The 18,664-nt window shown below is 30.2% G+C and overlaps 1 protein-coding gene across 3 annotated transcripts in view; it reads left to right on the top strand.

Annotated features, from left to right (window-relative positions):
- Positions 1 to 18,664, top strand: part of LOC118204480 (uncharacterized) — a 60,707-nt gene that overhangs the window by 15,292 nt on the left and 26,751 nt on the right. For 2 of the 3 annotated variants that reach the window (XM_085818449.1, XM_085818448.1), the window contains exons 5-6: positions 1,535 to 1,623; positions 11,175 to 11,236. In XM_085818449.1, the coding sequence (XP_085674575.1) occupies positions 1,535 to 1,623; positions 11,175 to 11,236 (151 nt within the window). The remainder of the gene's footprint in view (positions 1 to 1,534; positions 1,624 to 11,174; positions 11,237 to 18,664) is intronic. The other variant, XM_085818450.1, reaches the window with a different exon arrangement.

Here is an 18,664-nt window from a genome sequence, read left to right as displayed (position 1 = left end):
TGGCATTAGTTTATTAAAAATAGTTTTGGAGAAATCTGATAGGTTTTTCTTTAAGTAGGAGAAATTTTAGAAATGTATTACTTTACATGACTTACCCTGGGGAGGGGGAAAGAGAGAGAGAAAGAGAGAAAAGAGTAACAATTTTAGTGTCATTTACTGAGCAAAACATAAAGTAATCAATTAGGAAGTAAAGTTTTATAAATGTTTTAGAAAACTGGACTGGAATAATAAAATTCCTGTTAAAGTTGACAGATTTTTATGCATGTAAGAAGGTATCTAGCAAATTTAAAACATTCCCTAAAGAAGCTTTTAATCTAATTTTAATTTAATTAAAATTAAAAGAGTGGTTAAAGCTGTGATTTGCAGTAGAATATTTAGTATTTTCTCTTTTTCTGATGAAAGATTTTTGCTTCTTAATTTTTAATTTATGTCTTTCTTAGTTTTAACAAATGGGGGTTAGACCATACAAACTTTTTAAAGATTGAATATTTTGAAGATTGAGTAATTAAGGTTCTGAATTAAGAAAGAAAATATTTTGAAAGTTCATTTGAAGAAGAATGTGCAATTTTTTTGACAGAGTAAAAGGAAGAATGGGGTGATGGAAACAGTCTTATGATTGTCCAAGGCAGCGTTTCTTAAACTGTGGGTTGCGCGACCTGCAGCAGGGGGTCGTCAAAAAATTCAGCAGTTTTGATATTTCTTTAACTTATTGTAATATTTTTACTCAATGTATCTGAAAATAGATAAAGATAAGACAATACAGACAGAGAAAAAAGGAAAATTTTTCGATGCATTCTTTTTGTAATAAAAACGTTCATTTTACTTGCTTTGCACGTGACACTGCCATTTTGTCTGTTACTTATATTTAAAATTTTCACAATCTTCTATGTCTTAAAATTAGAAATTGAAGTTAATGACTTAAAACTGGAATAGTATATTACAGTACAAATGAAAAAATTGACAGTTTCACACACGCATATGTCGAATTTGCTGAATGCTTATGGGGTCACAAAAAAATTTCATAAATATTATGGGGTCCTGGGGGTCGCGAAAGAATCTCAGTGATAAAAAAGGGTCGCGACTAAAAAACGTTTAAGAAACCCTGGTCTAAGGAAAGAAGAATGTTTATATATAAAAAATGAAAAGCATTTTAAAACCAGTGTCAATATGAAGGATAGATATCTTCAGTCAACAGTGACAATTTTTAAAGAATTCTATTTTTGAGTAAAAAAAAATTAAGAATAAATATTTAGAGTATAAAATTTGAAAAGAGCTAATAATGTAAATTCTATGAAATGAAATGAAAATGAATGAGTAATGAAAATTCTACTGATAATTTTCCTACTGAAAATATAGCAGCTACACAATGTATACTAAACCAATCAATGCATGTTCTGAGAAATGTTGTTATGAATAAAATTATAAGGTGTTTTTTTTCTTCTATGATGAGGCTTGTGTTTGATAGACTTACATGAGTTGTTTTGGGAATAATGAATTTAATAATTTTTAATTTATGGCATTTTTTCCCCTGCAGGAGTGTTCAGGAAGTTATTCAGCGTCAGTCAATAGTGGTTGCTGCTCGAAAACTAGCTGTAACTTGTGAGAATATTATAGGAATCAAATGTAATGCTTATATATTTTACATAAATTTGTATTATAGTTCAAAGATTAAAATTTATTAATTTATTAGAATGGTTATGCATTATCCACTGAAAGAGAAATACAAGTTCTGTTTAATATATGAACTAAAAATTAAAGGAATGAAATTTTGTTTGTTTAGCAGATTTTAATCAATTAATGAAATATAAATTGTGAATTGTGTATTAAATGAGCTACTTTTTTATAGCAGGGTTTTAAAGTGTTAAACTTCAATTTATGATTTTTCCTCCTATTCCAAAAATAAATTTTTTTAAATGAAAATCATTTCATTAATAAAGTACTTTTTCAATGCTAAATTGGTCACAGTAGGTCTAATAAATTAGCATTGGTCAGGTGGGCTCTTAAGTCAGCATTTTCGCACGCCATATAGCTTTTTCTTTTGAGGGTACATTAAAGATAATATCTTCATATCAGCTTTGTCCACGAACTTGCATGATCTTAATTTTAGTGATTTATGGGAAGAGCCAAAAGGGAAAAAAAAAAAAAAAAAAATGTAAATAACTATTGGGAAGAATTTGATCATCATTTTGACTTTTTCATGTTACTAAAATATTTATAGTAAAATAATTTCAAGTATAATTTGGATCAACTGCTACTGGTATGGATTTGTCATGATATTGTGATAAAGGGGGGCATCATCGATTGTTAATTCAGAGATATTAAATTCTTAATGCTGTAAGAAAGCATAGCTGTTTTCTTAATCGAGAAGAAATTGGTCTACGATCCAAGGCAATTCCAGAAAGTTTAATCAATAATGCAGTGGCCCAGTTTAGCACCAGTTCATCAGCATCTTGTTCATTTTCAATCTCAATGATTGCATCTTATATCTCAGTAATAGTAACCACCAGATGAAAGTGACAGAAGTAACATTTGGTTTGTAATGATCCATGAAGATGATTGGACCCCTCAATTCCTCAGCTCTCATATGTCTAGACAAATACCTACATCGTGACAGTATCAACCAGGATCTCTTGGAAGCTGTCTTTAACCCGATGGTCAAGCATATTAGCAGATCATTAATTCAACCATGCCTAGCACCTTAGGCAGTCCGCAAGTATAAAAACATATATATGTGTTATAAATGTATAAAATGTATTTATATAGATACTAATGCTGTTTTATGATTTATTTTAAGAAAAAGGCAAGTCTGTTTTAAAAAATTTAGAATTTGTAAGCATGTTGTTGACTTCTCATTATACTATTGGCAGTGAATACAAAGTAAATAAACACAAAGAAAACCCAAAAATTTACTTGTGTTGCATATTGTACCATTATAATAATTCCATAGGCAACTTTTGCTAATACTGAGGTGAGGTCAGATGTCAGGAGTATCTACTTAAAATGTGTTATATGTCCACACTTGAGGTATTTATATATTCAATGAGTCATTGTAGTGAAGCATAGTCCATAAGAATTTTTGTTAATTTTCATCATGCTTAGTATACAGCTGCAAACATTAAGCAACATAGCGAATCTTAATACAATAATTTGCAAATAAAGTCTAATAAATTAGGCTGCATTATTTCCCCAAAACAGAAATATATCACTTGCAGAAAAAGATGAATTGCTTGTTATGTTCCATACACCTTTTCAAACATTTCATTTGTTACAAATCTTTTCACTTTTAGTATTTAATTTTTGTAAGTAATATAAGATCTACAATAGTTTGCAATTCAAATGTACAGTATTAATAAAAATACTGATGAGCAGATAATTTACCTTATAAACTTATGATCTAAACATATATGGATATGCTCAATGCAGTTCTTTGCATATGTATTTTCTCTTTCGTTTGGTTTTCTTAACTGGGGAAAAAAAATTTTAAACTTATTTTATTTCAAGGATACAACATATAATACAGTAAATACACTTATACTAATCTGCTATTTATATCATAATAATGCTGCTGTTCAACACAAGCTATTGGTTAATATGTTTTTGAGGAATGAAAACTTTTATATGGATTTAGAATTGTGCAATGATCTGCTATATCTCAACTCCTTCATATTCGAATAATTAATTATAAATTAAAAAATAAAGCTGTTTTAAATGGATATATTTATATAGATTTATTCATCATACACATTCTTCATATGTTGTGAATATTTATAACATTTATCATACTCCATCGTACCTTTTTCAATGGCAGTAACAGCATCTTTACTTTCATTATAATAATATATGTTACCATCTAAATTTACAATATTATTTTTATAAAAATTTTTTCAACTTTTTTTTTTTTTTCTTTTTTCATAAGCCCAAAAAGCCTTGGCTGCCTCAACCATGCACCCCTTCCAGCATCTTCTATCTGCGGTGACTCCTCTCCTGTTTTTAATTTTTAAAGTTTTTACAACTTTTTTACTGTCATCTAACCATTTAGTTGGTAGTCTTCCTTTAGCTTGGGATCCCTCAGGTTTTTTTAATGTCAAGGTCTTACTGGGATTATCCTCCAGGCTTCTCCAAACATAACCCATCCATCTTAATCTATTATGATGGATGACTTGTGTTATGTGTGGTTGCCTATAAAGCCTGTATAGTTCAGAATTATATCTTGCTCATCAACATCCCTCTTCCTGTATTGAGTCAAAAATTCCTCTGAGAATTTCTCTCAAACATGTCCAGTGAGTGTTGTGTGTTTTTATTTAAAATTTATGCTTTACTTGCGTAAAGTAAAACATGTATATATTTGTAACTTATAAGGTTAGATGTTAATTGTCTTAGCCTAAAGAAGCATTTGTAAGCCATTTTTAATTATATTATAAATTTCTGCTCATAACTTAATTTTGTCATTAATTATATAAATTCCTCAACTTTTTTAAAAGGTGTAGCTGTTAATTCACATTTGGGTACAATAGTTTACCATGGAGGGTGTAATTTCCATGAATTTTCTTTTATCCTTATTGACCATAAGGCCTATATTTTTGGCAGAAGATTTAAGAGCTAAACCTTGATTACTACCTTTTTTGGTCTTCCAATAATATCTATATCATCCGAATATGCCAGTATTTTCAGGGATTTATTCCACAAAGTGGTCCTTTAGTCTCAACTGCTGTCTATAATGCACTTTTCTTACACTAAACTGAATAGAAGGCAAACAAGGGTATCTCTTTGATGTAAGTTTCTTTGTGTTATAAAAGGTTCAGATGAATAATTTTAAGTTTTAATCTACATCTCACTTTACTCAGTGCAGCTTTAGTTAAATTAAAATCGATAAATAGATGGTAAGTTTTAATACTGCATTCTTTAGTTTTTTGAAGGATTTATCTTAAGGCATGAATTTGGCCAATAGTTGATCTTTTGGATCTAAATCCACATTGATAGTTCCCAGTCAACTTATCAATAAAGGGTAGCAGTCTTGCATATAATAGATAAGAGAATGTTTTGTATGCTGTATTGTGAAGAGTAATGCCACTATAGTTATGATATTCAAATTGATCTCCTTTTTTAAAAATGGAGCCTTCTTCTCATTCAATGGGTATTTTCTCCAAAATCTAAACATTAATCATAGTATTATGAATAGCATTTAAAAATACCAATTTATTATTATTTTTCAGTAGTTAGGTGGTATACAATTGGGACCAGCCAGTATGTTATTTTTAAGTTTCTTAATTGCTAGCATAACTTTGTCTAAGGACAGTAGTGATTCATTTCCTGCATATTGGGAACATTTTGGTTCTTTAAAGATCCCACAGGCGTCTTAAGTTTCATTTCTTCCCTCCAGCAGATCTTGAAAATATCCCTTCCATACATTCAATACCTCATGAAGTTCACCTGCAAATTCTTACTTCTACGTATAATAATTATGTAAATGTTATCAACATTTACTGTAAATTACATGTAAATGTTATCAACATTTAATTATTCAATAATTTGCATGAATAGTGAAATGACTGCATATTTGTTTAAATTCAAATAAAGGAAAAAATTACTTTCATTACAGTATTTTCTCTATTTTAATACAAGTTCATTTTAAAGTAGTACTAACAGGTGTTTCAGTAACTAACATGTTTGTTTGAAGTAATAAAAATAAGTAAAATACAAATTTAATTTAATCAATTATATATTTTCCATATGAATCAACAATATTCTTTCAGTGCTAAATATATTGGAGAGAAATGTCTTAAAAGTCCATTTCAGGTGCCTCATTGGAATTGTGTTCTTTTCTATCTATGAAACTTTGTAAGCTTTGAAATACCAATCACTAGACAGTTAAAAAAGGAATTTCTTTTTGAATGAATTGAGTTTGAGAGAATGAAGAGGAGAGAAGTAGTAATGATTTGTTTGCATTAGTAAATTCATGTGGCCGTTCACTTCTCAAACTTTAAACACGATTCCAATTTCCTTCAAATGGTGATGGACAGTTGATGATAATGAATTAAGCTCTGATGCTGACTTCAACAGCTATATATATGTTTTTTTTTTTTTTTTCGTTGCTGCTTTCAACACATTATCATGAGAAAAGAGTGTCCACAATTACCTGCATCCTTCAATCTGTGGTTGCATGGTGGAATTTACAGAACTATTATTGGCACTTGCTAATTCAAAACACTTTTAATATTCACTTTCTACAATTTTTTTTTCCTAGCATTTGCTTTGATTGTACTCACAAACCATGATGTACTTTTCTGTGACTTCCATTTTCACAAGGAGCTATTATTAAAGCAACAAATTAGTACCCGTAGACTTGCAAACCTGGAGTTATCTTTGCTTATTAGTGGTATTTATACTTCCATGAAAATCATTCGATTGGACATCTTAAAACATGTTTTAATAAATCTATCTAAAAAAATGACATTACTTATAGGATGGCCTGATATTTTCATTTTCAGTAATTTAAATCGAGAGATCAAATGTGGTGAGTAGAATGGATGAAGCAAACCAATCTTTTTCTTAAGTTATTATTGCTGCAAAATATTTTACCAGTATGAAATTAAATTATTTATCAATTTTAGAACTGTCATCATTATTGATAAAAGAATAAACAGACTGTAGAAACTCTTTCCACCATTACTACTGTATACAAGCAGTTGATAATAAAGATCCATTTCTAGCATAGCATATTATTATAGTACAGATAAAAATGAGGTTTATTAAAGAAAAAGTATCATGTTTTAGATTCATAGCTTGTTTGCCATTATATGCATTAAAATTCAATATTTAAAATAAATCCAAAGCAGTAGATAAAATATTCACAAACATACCAACGATAGCAACTTTACTCTGCAAGCTTCATCACATGTTTAAGTTTCAAATGAATCAGATTCTTAAGTTTTAATTTTGAACTGGTTATATTGATGCATAAAATCAAAATATGAAAAGACTGGTGTGAAACTGGTTCAATAAATGACATTTTGGAATAGTGCAGCACCATTTAGATTAATATTTAGGTGAGTTTATGCAGCACTGAGTTCATAAAGACGCTGACAGTTTTGTTGCTATTTTATATTCCATTCAGGATATTTGACTATTTGATGTTCGGCACTAGTTTGAATTAATTTCTTAGTTTAATTTCAAAGCTTGAGCTCACAGTTATTTAAATTCTAATTTTTCATACCTAGTTGGTTATCCAATTAAATGAAGAGCAGATAAAGGGCATCTGTTCCCTCGAACTTCCACCAGAATCATTGTCTCAGTTTTGGTAAGATTTCTACTAACTTTTGCAGTCGATGGAAAATGCATAAGTACCAAAAGGAATTATTCGCATTGAACGTCTTCGTTAAAATAGTCAAAAGAAGAAGTTACGCTGCAGTGCCAACACAGCACCAAAATGGTACTTAGCCAAAGATCATGCCAAGGGAAGAAAGGATTATGAATTATTCTCTTCAGCGAATTCTAATTTTTTTCTCAAATATTCTTGTAGGATTATATTTTCAAGCTAGTGCATCTTGAATGTATCATTTGGTTGCCATTAATATTTCAGGTTGCATTTAGCAATAATAATTTTTCTGGGCAATGATTGTTACTCTTTTAATAGAAAAGAACTTGCAATAAATATCTAGCATCTTCCTTTCCTAGAGCGCTTCCATTTTAAACTTAAAATTTGGCTCTGTGTACTTGTTAGTTCTGAGCATTAGCCATATATATACATCCCTTCAACATGACTTGTGTAACAATATACATTCTTATGTAGCAAAACAGTTCTTTATTTTTCATGTTTTGAATGAATAAAATGATGTAATGTATTCTATTAAATACATACATACATACATATTAATTAATGTATTCTATTAACCCTGTGGCTGCTCATCCCATGATTTCCACAGGCATGTGTTTTTCTTCCTTTATTGAGAAGCACATCCCGTTTTTTTCCCGTTTAACCGCTGAAATAAATTATATACATTATTGGACGTTTAGTTTATGTTTTGGCCTACAGATATCGTTAGTTATCCACTAAATTGCGGCATTTGAAGGCACGTGGTATTACCACTCAAACTTCACTTTTTGCACTTTTTTCTTGCAGAAATGGCTAAAACATTCAGCGATTATCTTGATTATTTAATTAAATTATTGAATTATTAATTAGATTTGATTATATTGATTATTAATTAGATTTACTGAATCTGGTGCAAAGACTGTGAAGTTGGACTTTGCCTTGAACCCTGTTTTGAACTCTATCATACTAAACTGCATTTCTAAGATATTTTCCCCCTCAGTTCTTTATATTTTCTTAAATTTTCTATATTTTACTTTTTTTTATATTATGCAATAAATAGAAATTAACTGTAATTCGACTGAAATTTATTTAAAAAAAATTTGGGGGGTTTTCTGAAATTGATTTTTCTATCAACTTAGTTTCTCATGATAAAAATCTATATAAAAAATATTTTCTAGAAAGGAAAAATGTATTTTTCAATTCTTCAATAGATATAGATTTAAAATATGAAAAAAAAAATCACAATTTTGGAAGCGATTTCGGTCCACAAATTGAGCAGTCGGAGGTTTAAAGTACGTATAGCATCTAAATATTTTATTAAATGCATTAATATGCAGCTATTTGTTAATTTAAATTATAAATTTTACTTTGTAGGTATTTTTTGCTGTTGTACTACAAAATGTGCATATTTATACAGCAATAGTTATGTTGCTTCTTTCATTACTCAAACCATTCACTGCACTTAAAAAAGTATAATTTCAGCTTCATTTATATCTGCCTTCTGTTTCTATTTATGTATATAGTCATCTAAGATCATGTTGTTGCATTTACTGCTTTGAAACCTTAGTCAGCTTACGCCTTCCTATAGTATTCTTTAAAGTAATAATTTCACATTTTATCAAAAATGCAGTTAGAAAACAAACCTTATATTAAAGTATGTCTACTTTTTTGGTAGAATAATTCTTTTATTAGGCTGACTCTGTGGCTCATATAAGGGTGTATCAGTACAGTGTTGACAAACTTTCAGGAGAGATGGAGTACACCTAGATGATGGGAAATCACTTAGGAATGCATGGTTGGAAATGCTTTTTTGGCGCGGTAGTGATGACACAAAAATCAAGAAAGAAAGGACATGAACGGGGGGAGAAAACATGTTTATTATTTGGAGTACAACAAAGGCAAAGAAAAAACAACTTAAAGAGACAACGATCATCATCAAAGAATGTATTCAAAATTACAACACGGACCATGATGCACGAACCTTGCATCATGCATCTTCCATTTGTGATGCAGATCTTGCCTGCAGAGATGTGAGGCCCGCATCACGGTTTGGGGTCGTAATTTCGAACGCCTTCTTTAATGATGATTGTTTTTGTTTTTGTTCTTATTTGTAGGTTTCTGCTGTATTAAACATATTAAAACATGTTTTGTCTCACTGTTTGTGCCCTTCCTTTTTTTGCTTTCCGTGTCGTCACTACCACACCAAGAAAACGTTTCCGACCATGCATTGCTATCTGATTTCCCATCATCTAGGTGTACTCTATCTCCCCTGAAAGTTTGTCAACGCTGTACTGATACACCCTGTATATTAATGACTAATAGAAGGATGGATAATACTTTTTGCTTGCATCTTTTAAAGACTCATTGTCTTTGCAAATAATCAATGTATTAAAAGATAATATTGAATAAGCTGTGGCTTTTTTTATAGTGTAAAATGTAAAATTTTAATCTAGAACTTTTTATCATCTTAGAGGAATGTTCCTCTTTAGCAATTTTTATATGCTGCAAATAAAGATCACCAACTGATGAAGCTTGAATTCTATAATTTATCTTTAGTGTTTTAAAAGTGTGCAGTATTCAATTTGCATGGGGAGAGACTAGAAAAAATCTTTTAAGTGTCGGACATTTGTGTGGGCAATGCATTTTCAATTGAATAGACTCGTTAATTCCATTTTCGTAACTCTTCTCCAAACAGTTTTGACATCATCCATGCTTTACAGTTAACTTAAGAAACAGTAACAGTTTTACACTTAAGAAAGAAACTTGCTTTTGAGGTTAATATAATAAAGAGCAAAGTAGTTTTTTTTTTTTAATATGCTTCATTATAATATTTTGAAGTAAATGTTATTTTATACCATTAGTCAAATGAATGAAATATGTTTCTATCATTGCATAATGTGGGTTTCAAAATTTCCATTTTTTCTTCCTCTTATCATCTTCATCAACATAAAAATGTAATGATGAAATTTTATAATGATGCATTAGTTGCAATGCATTGCATTAATTTTCTTTTTCAATTTTATTCAAATAATAATGTATGTTATATTCTGATATTTTTGTATCATTTTACATTAAAAAAGGGGGGTTGTAAAACTGGAATTTTTTAGGGATTTATGCATTATCCCGTTAATCGTGGAAGTTCGTTACCACTGGGCCATGAAAGCTGGTGCAGATACTGTCAAAGTTATACCAATCATTCTTGTATAATTCTGAGCCGACTTCTGTCCGCAACTCTTAGCAATAAAACATTCATCAGGTTGTCTGCTTTATCCACCAAACAGCCACTACTGTGAAAATATTAGACCTGCATCATATTTGCACTTCGTAAAAAGGCTTTTGTCACTTTCATCTGTTTTGTTAGACCCTCTGACTTAACTGGAAGCTGTGTTTAGAATACTACGAGTATAAATTATTTTGTGCAGATGATTTTTCTGTTCTATTGCTTTTTGTCAGCCTTATCCAATTATTCTTTTCCCTTTTCAACAAATGTTAATTCTCTTGATCAGCTGTAAACGAATCAGAGTGATCACAAATGTACCTCATTTTGTACAAGAGAAAAAACAGAAGTAATAACTATTTTATCAATTTTTAATCCTTTTTTGGAGGATTAAAAAAAAGGTTATCGAGATTCAGTTGGGATTACATCAGACAGAACTGCAATGTTATGAGGTTGCTGTGAGTTTTAATTTTGGATTTCATTTCATCTTGTATTTTGCATTTATTTAATGGCAAAATCTGCTTTGAAATGTTAAGTCAAAATGAATGCTATTTTGATTAATTTGTAAAAGTAAAAATGAAAGTTTTATTATGTTCAAAATATCTGTGTAATTGTAATTCAAGTGTATTTTTATTTTTGATCCAGCAGTTTTCTCTAAAACAAGGGAGGATTTAGTATCTTCCAAAGCAGAAGAAAAAACAGCTAAAGTATGTTTCTGTAAATACTTTATATAATATATTTTTTATTATTGCTTAATTTTGTATATACAGTCTGAAGTCTGGATGCCCATTATTAGGAATGATCTAAAATTTGCACCTGAAAACCACCACCAACGTCTTTCTCATAGGCTTTATGCATGTGCATTTGATTCTCCCCCTGTGCATAATAAAATATCTGGAGAGTCCCGATTCTTATTTTCACTTCGACACTAAATAAAATGCTTTGTTGTTGAAGAAACAATCATTTTAGCATTCATTTGTACAATCAGTAATTTGGCTTCGTTGCTATGTATCTGCTTGGCACACATCCCAAACCGAAACATTCCACGTAGTTACATCGTTGATCTGACACTAATTCATTATTTATTATACTTTTCTCTCATCACCGCATGTTTATCAACACATGACAGCTTGAGTAATGACTCATGTAGCAATGCCTAAACAATTTTTGTATGTTAGTAATTGAATAACAATGGAGTATGGCAACTTTTTATGTTGACATTACGCTTGGCGATGATTACAGATTTAAGTTAAATGCACTAAGAAATGTTGACAAGAAAAAATTAAAAACATTCTTTCCATATGCTAAAAATAGATTTTGTTGTTGATACTCATGGACTCAAAGATTACATTTAGGGCTATTTGAATTAAGAACAACTGATTTGATTTTTTTTTTTTTTTTGTAAATTTTAATACCCTTTAGATTATAAATACTTCATTTCATGAATCACAATTTCATATTTTTAATTTTATAATTTCTACATGGTACTAGGTTTAAACTGATCATCTAATATCCGGAAAAATCCCAAATCCGGAATCGCTGAAGTCCCGACGAGTCCAGACTTTGCACTGAATATATTTTTCAGAGTTGGTTTTGTTGCAAAGTTGTGCTGTTTGGAGAATTTGCAACATTTGAAAAAACTCTCAAATGAACCTGGAATTTAATGCATGAAGTAGATCTTGAAAGATACAGTGTTGGCAAACAGGATATGTTTGTCAACACTGTATCTTTAATCTGACTCAGAGTGTATGAAATGTATCTTTAATCTGACTCAGAGTGTATGAAAGAGGATCATAAATAGCAGATCTAAATTATTGGATCAGTAAAATCAGTTATCGCATTGACAGTGCATAATCATGCCTTAATATACAAGATAGCATTGTAAATATTGATAACAAATATCATATTAAAAACTTTAGAAGAAAATTTAACATATCTTGAAAAGAAACTTATTAACTTAACGTATTCTAAACTTAAAAAGAAATATCATAGTGTTGAAATGTGGCTTTTCTCTTACTGTGAAATTTTAATGCGTTGGATGGGACACAGTTAATAATACATATTCACAGAAAATGTATTAAAATACTAAACCCTAAAGTCAGGGTTCGTACGGTCCTTAAGAGTCCTTAAAAGTCCTTAAATTTTTTGAAATCGATTTTTGTTCCTTAAAAGTCCTTAATTTTGGCCAAAATCAGTAAAAGGTCCTTAATTTTAATCATCTGAAATTTCTGTCTGTTGTTACGACTGCCATTTTGAGTGTGAATTAGCATTTTGGAGGAATATTTTTGGCAATTCACTGATGTATATGGTTATCTTTTGAATAGGTTCATGGGTTATAATTTATTTCTATTTCTAATATAAATGATGGGATACTCGAGTTTCTAAGCAAGAAGTGAAACATAAGCATTTCAAAATTCATTTTTTCTAATAAAGAGCTCTTAAACAACTTTTCGCTTTTGGGGTTGTGAATTCTTTTATTAAATGGTTCTAAATTTGAGAACTTGTCAACATTTTGGCGATTTTAAGATCAGTTTCTATAGAAAATTTTTAATTCCGAGATCTGAGTATTTTTCAGTGATTTTTTTAAAACATCATAACATTGATAAATCTCATTAAAATAATGGTAATATATTAGAATTATATTTAAAAGATAACATTAAAATAAAACATTTTTATTTTTCGCTGTCATATTATAAAGTTTTATTTTGGCAACTTATTGTACAATATTTTAAATCTGAAAAATAAACAAGGTATATAGTTATAAAGCATAATTTAAAAAACAGCTCTTAGTAAAAGCAAAATTTGCTATGTAATTAATTAAAATGTCTTCTTTTTAATTTTTTCATAGTAAGCGTTTTTCCCATGTAATTGTCTCAGATTATTCAAAACTCTCAGAATATGCATGAGTTTTCTCTATAAAATTAATTTTACACTTTTTCCTTCCCCCCCTTTTTTTTTTCAAAATATATCTGGCTTTTTGCTGTTACAGAATTGGTTGGGGTAATTTTTCTTTAGTATTTTTGACATTGCAGTATGGAAAGTTTAGAAGGATTTGAAGGCAAGATTTATAGACTCACGATTCTAGAAGATTTGAGAAATATGTGACAAAATGAAAAATGTCTCCATGGTATCAACATATCAACATGTAATGGATGCATTTTACAGAAAGTTTGCGATGAATTTCTTACTTTTTGGAGAACGTCTGAAAGAACAATGGAAACATAATATTTGAATGTTTTACTCCTGATACTAGAATCTTTTTTTCTTAACATGTTTATCTTCCCTTTATTTTCTGTACTTTTTACTTGACAAAAGCATGGAAAATATCAAAAATGCTTCTAATCTTATCACTTGGGCAGGCATTATAGAAAGAGATTGTCTTATTAATAAAGAAATTGAAAACTTACAATTTAAAAGATTCATCTAATGTGTCTAAATGCATCGTACACAGAGTTGGTGCTATGCATTTTCCCACCTGATGATTCTATCCTAAATTCTGCTGCCTAGTGCCTATCTAAATTCTGCTTCCAATGCCTGCTCTAAATTCTAAAAGTTTTGCCATATCTAGATTTTGTTGTTCTGTGTGTCACTAAATTCTAAAAATTCTGCCACACCTGCTCTGTAACCAGCCTTTACCATATATATTTCATATTTCTTCTGAATGTTCATATTACTAAAGAAATAAAATTAGCTGCTTTCTTTGTACATTCTACATGCATTTAGTGTTTTTTAAAATAACAGAAATCCTTAATTAAATCCAAAAATTCTAAAATTAAAAGAAAACACGTTGAAGGAAAAAACTGAATACATAAAGAAAATTATTCTTCAAAGTTATGTGCAGTTATTATTATGTAAATTACCCAATAGTTTATCATTTCAGCCTTTACTATAACTTCCCCAGGGTTCGTAGCGGTCCTTATAAGTGCTTATAAGTCCTTATATTTGAAAATAAAATATAAAGGCCCTTATAGGTGCTTACTTTTTCTTTAAAGCCCTTATTTTTTTGTTTTTAGTGCTTATTGTTTGCTTTTAGTGCTTTTTTTTAATGAACGCACTATTTTTCTCCGTACTAAAGCCGAAACTAAATAAAAAACTTTTCTTCCTAATATGGAATGTCAGATGGTGAATCATACTCCCGGAAATAGCTTTTCCCCCTTTCTCTGCATTAACATAACCTTTGGTGTGCTTTGATGAAGAGTACAGACAGGTGCCCGTCGTTCTATTGGTCAAAGAATTGCGAAAGCAGTAGAAAATTCCGGTACATCCGGCATTCTTTTCCTCCCACCCAAATACTACACACGTTTGAATTTTTATCAAGATCTTAATAATTTGCATTCTCGTTTCGCTTTGTCAGTTCATATTCGTGTTTATTATGATCGTTATGCTTATATTATGGGCATATGTATGAATGTTTATAATAATATAGTTGCAGTAACTGCTGAAGTACAGTAAACTTCCAAAAATTGTTGTGTTTTAACACAGATTAGCTTCCTAAGGAATAATATTCGGAATGTCTTAAATAAAGGGAAACTAATCAAATAGTCAAAATAATTTAATTTTTTTGGCCAATACATTATACAGTACGAAGATTGGGAGGTTATCCCCTTTCCCACCAAAATCTCAAATATTGAAACTGTTACAGTTCGCTGTAAAACAAGCAACGAACCTTTTTTTTTTTTTGTCAGTCACTTTCCAATCTAGATTGAATAGGACTAAAAGTTCTGCGGTCTACCAACCCAAGCAAAGAATGATTCTATTCCGGAAATTTAACGCCGTCTGTTGAAAATTGGAATGAAAAACACCCCAGTTATTTACTTCTTTATTCTCCCAATACCGCCAGCTGTTGATTCCGATTGCATAATATCACATAGAGAAGAATTACGGCGCACGTATTGGCCAATAACGTTTGCGATATTTTGCAGAGATAATTAATTTTGATTTTCTGTCTGAGATTTGTTTATGAACACTTAAAAGAGTTTTACTGTGCTTGCTAAGCAGAATATTTTTCAGTTCCATTGTTTTTTTTTTTTTTTTTTAATATATATATATATGATGCACATATCGAAATGTCAAAAGCATTTATTTAGCGGAAAAATCTAAAGAGCGGCTACAGTCTACTCCACTCCTCTTTTTCAAGTTACGCTCGACTGTCCGAATATTCGCCAATTTCTGAGTGTGCAAGTTAGTTAAGCTTTTACTGTTAAAGGATGACTGCGTGAAGCAAATTTCTGTCTTCTGATTTCAGAAATGTTCCTCTTTTTTACTTAAATTACTTTGCTTGCAATATCTGTTAAGGGAAAACTGATATACAATGAAAATTTAGAAATTGTTCAGAATTGAGATTTAAATTATTTAAATATCGATATGAGTGGAAAAATAAATTGTATTTATTATTAGGTTCCAAGCGAATACAATAAATATGCCTTATTGTTATTTATTTTCTCTATTTTGAACTGAAATTTCATCATTAAATCTTGTAATATAGTTTAGTTCTGCATAGTTTTTTTTTTCTCTCATTGTAAACTAGTTCTGTAAATTAAACTGTTATTTAAAAAAAAAAAAAAAAAAAAAAATAATTATTTTCCATGGTTGAAGTAATGCTTATTCTCTCTTAATAAATACTGCATTTCTCATATTTTAAATTACAAGTCTAATTTTTAAGGTTATGCAGTTGTGTATAATGTAATTAGACAGGTGCTTATTTTTTTTTCTTAAAATGTGTTTGAAAAGTGCTTATAGGTGCTTATTTTTTTAACTAAAATGTGGCTATGAACCCTGTTCCCATTTCTGTTTCCTCATATGATGGAGTTACTGAGCCAGATTAAATTAAAATTAAATTTTATTATTTTTGACAACTAGTCCACATTTTTAGTTTGAATTTGACTGTTCTTGTTTAATTACGTCACCGTGAGCTGTAATTGTAACCGTGTAAGTACTTTGTTAGCATCAGAACATGCATTTATGTTTAAAGTTCTTTGTTTGATAGTGTAGTTACTTTCAGATACAGTGATAATTTGCTTCAGGTCTATCGGGGGGGGGACTATTTAACTTTTACCAGATCAAGTAAACCCTCATAGGCACGTTGTGGAGAGGTTGACAAGTTAGGAGATAAAGCACACAGAAACTACTGAGAACACTGGTTTGCATATTGAGACAAATTTCTAATTACTGTCAGAAAAGATCGATAAGTAAAGAGAAGAAAAATGATATAAACTAGCCAAAATGTTTGGGAAGGCTTGTTGAGACATTAGGTATTTTTGAAAGCAGGAAAGATAAAAAAATTAACAACGCCTTTGCCGGGAATCGAACCACAGACCTCTGAAATACAGCTACCAGTATGCAAACCACTACACCACGAAGGATTGCCAAGAAGGTGGGAGAAATACCTTATATACTCCCCCTTTTAAACGGCGACTGGGGTTTTTAGGGAATCCAATCACTAAATCCTTTGTGTGGAGTACCCATCAAATAACCATCAACACCATCAAGTAAAACTTACTCTTTGCATCTACTGAGACTTATATATAAAACAACTTATCGCCTCTGGCGCTTTAATGGCTTATTGGAACCTTAAAGTATATTAACTGGGTTACAACCCCTGGAACTCTACACAAAGCTATGACATTAACTGCATTAAGCAGAGCTTGACTAACTTTCAACACTTGCCAACTGTGCCTACATCAGGATTTTCAGGTTTGTTCCAATCAGCAGGTCTCTCTATAGACAAGCAGCAGAGGGACAACATTCATTCTTTTGTTATGAGTGATGCTGATTATGATCTCACTTCTCATTTTAACCTATGTCGTTTGACATAAAATCTCCCGAATATTTGCTAAACCTCTAGATTGATCAAGTATGTGACAAAATGAGACATTAAAAAAAAAGCATAAAGCTAACTATTAGTAAAACGTAAATGTCACTTATCTTCTTTTAAATATGTCCAACTGTTATATGTGTAAAATATTTAATACTACTTGATAAACTGCACGAAATTTATTTTATTCTCAAACTTATTAATAATTATGTTAGTTAATTCATGTTTAGTAATAATGCATACTACTTAGGGATCTATTTTATTTTTAGGATGGTATTACAAAAGTGAAATTCAGGCATAGAATAATATTTTTAATTGAATTTATTCAGTTTCCATTTGCTCATAAGTCCTCAATTTTTTTCATTAATGGTCCTTAAAAGTCCTTAATTTCCGAGTGCAGAAATGTGTACGAACACTGTAAAGTGAAGTTTCAACTGTTCTTTGCGGATACTGAAGTTGTACAACTCTATCCCCCCTCTACAGATTGCTGTGTATATAAGAACAACAGCACAAAAAAAAGGAAGCTTTTTTTTCAGCCTAAAGGGCATTAGCCCAGGTGAGCTATTAATTTTGTTTTGGCATTTTGCATTGAAAACTTTTTTGCCTTTTTCACTTTTCAAATTATTGCCCTATGTTTAATTTACAGAAATTAAATAATGAAGAATCTGCATAAATGTATGTAGGTTTCTTCGATGACAATACCTAGACCCTATGATAAAACGATACCTAGAGCCATCAAATTTTGAATAACGTAATCCTCTACTGAATATGGGCATCTGAAAACCCTAATTTGGAATTTGTTTTATTATCAATTTCATATTTTGTATTACTTTAATGAATTTTTGATTAACAAACTCAATGATTTCAAAGCGAGCAATGGCAACACTGTACGCGAAAAGAAAAAGCATTTTTATCTTCAGCGTGCGAGACTGTGTATCAGAAATTCTAAAGATATGCTCATTTAAAAATTATTTTGCGATATTGCTGTTGCATTTAATTTTATGGTTTCAGTGCGATGAACATGATATTTAATAAATAAAAGTAACCCACAAAATGTTTAAAAAAAAAAAAAAAAAGTCCCTTTGGTCATATTGTAAAATCTGAAAGCCTTCAGACTTTTTTTATAGCCCAAAGGGGCAAGGGACATAGATAAATGGTGAATCACTTTTTAATTTGTTGCCACCAAATATTAGAGCCCTGTATTATATTTAAAGAAATTAAATAATGAAGAATCTGCATAAATTTATGTATGTTTCTCGCATTGTGATAAAACAACGGTACCTAGAGCCATCAAATTTTGAATAACCTACAACTGCACCTG

This window comes from Stegodyphus dumicola, chromosome 6 (assembly GCF_044657685.1).
Source record: "Stegodyphus dumicola isolate Sdum_Otavi_A_Nest chromosome 6, ASM4465768v1".
Classification (NCBI taxonomy): domain Eukaryota; kingdom Metazoa; phylum Arthropoda; class Arachnida; order Araneae; family Eresidae; genus Stegodyphus; species Stegodyphus dumicola.
This window is presented reverse-complemented; position numbering and strand designations above follow the sequence as displayed.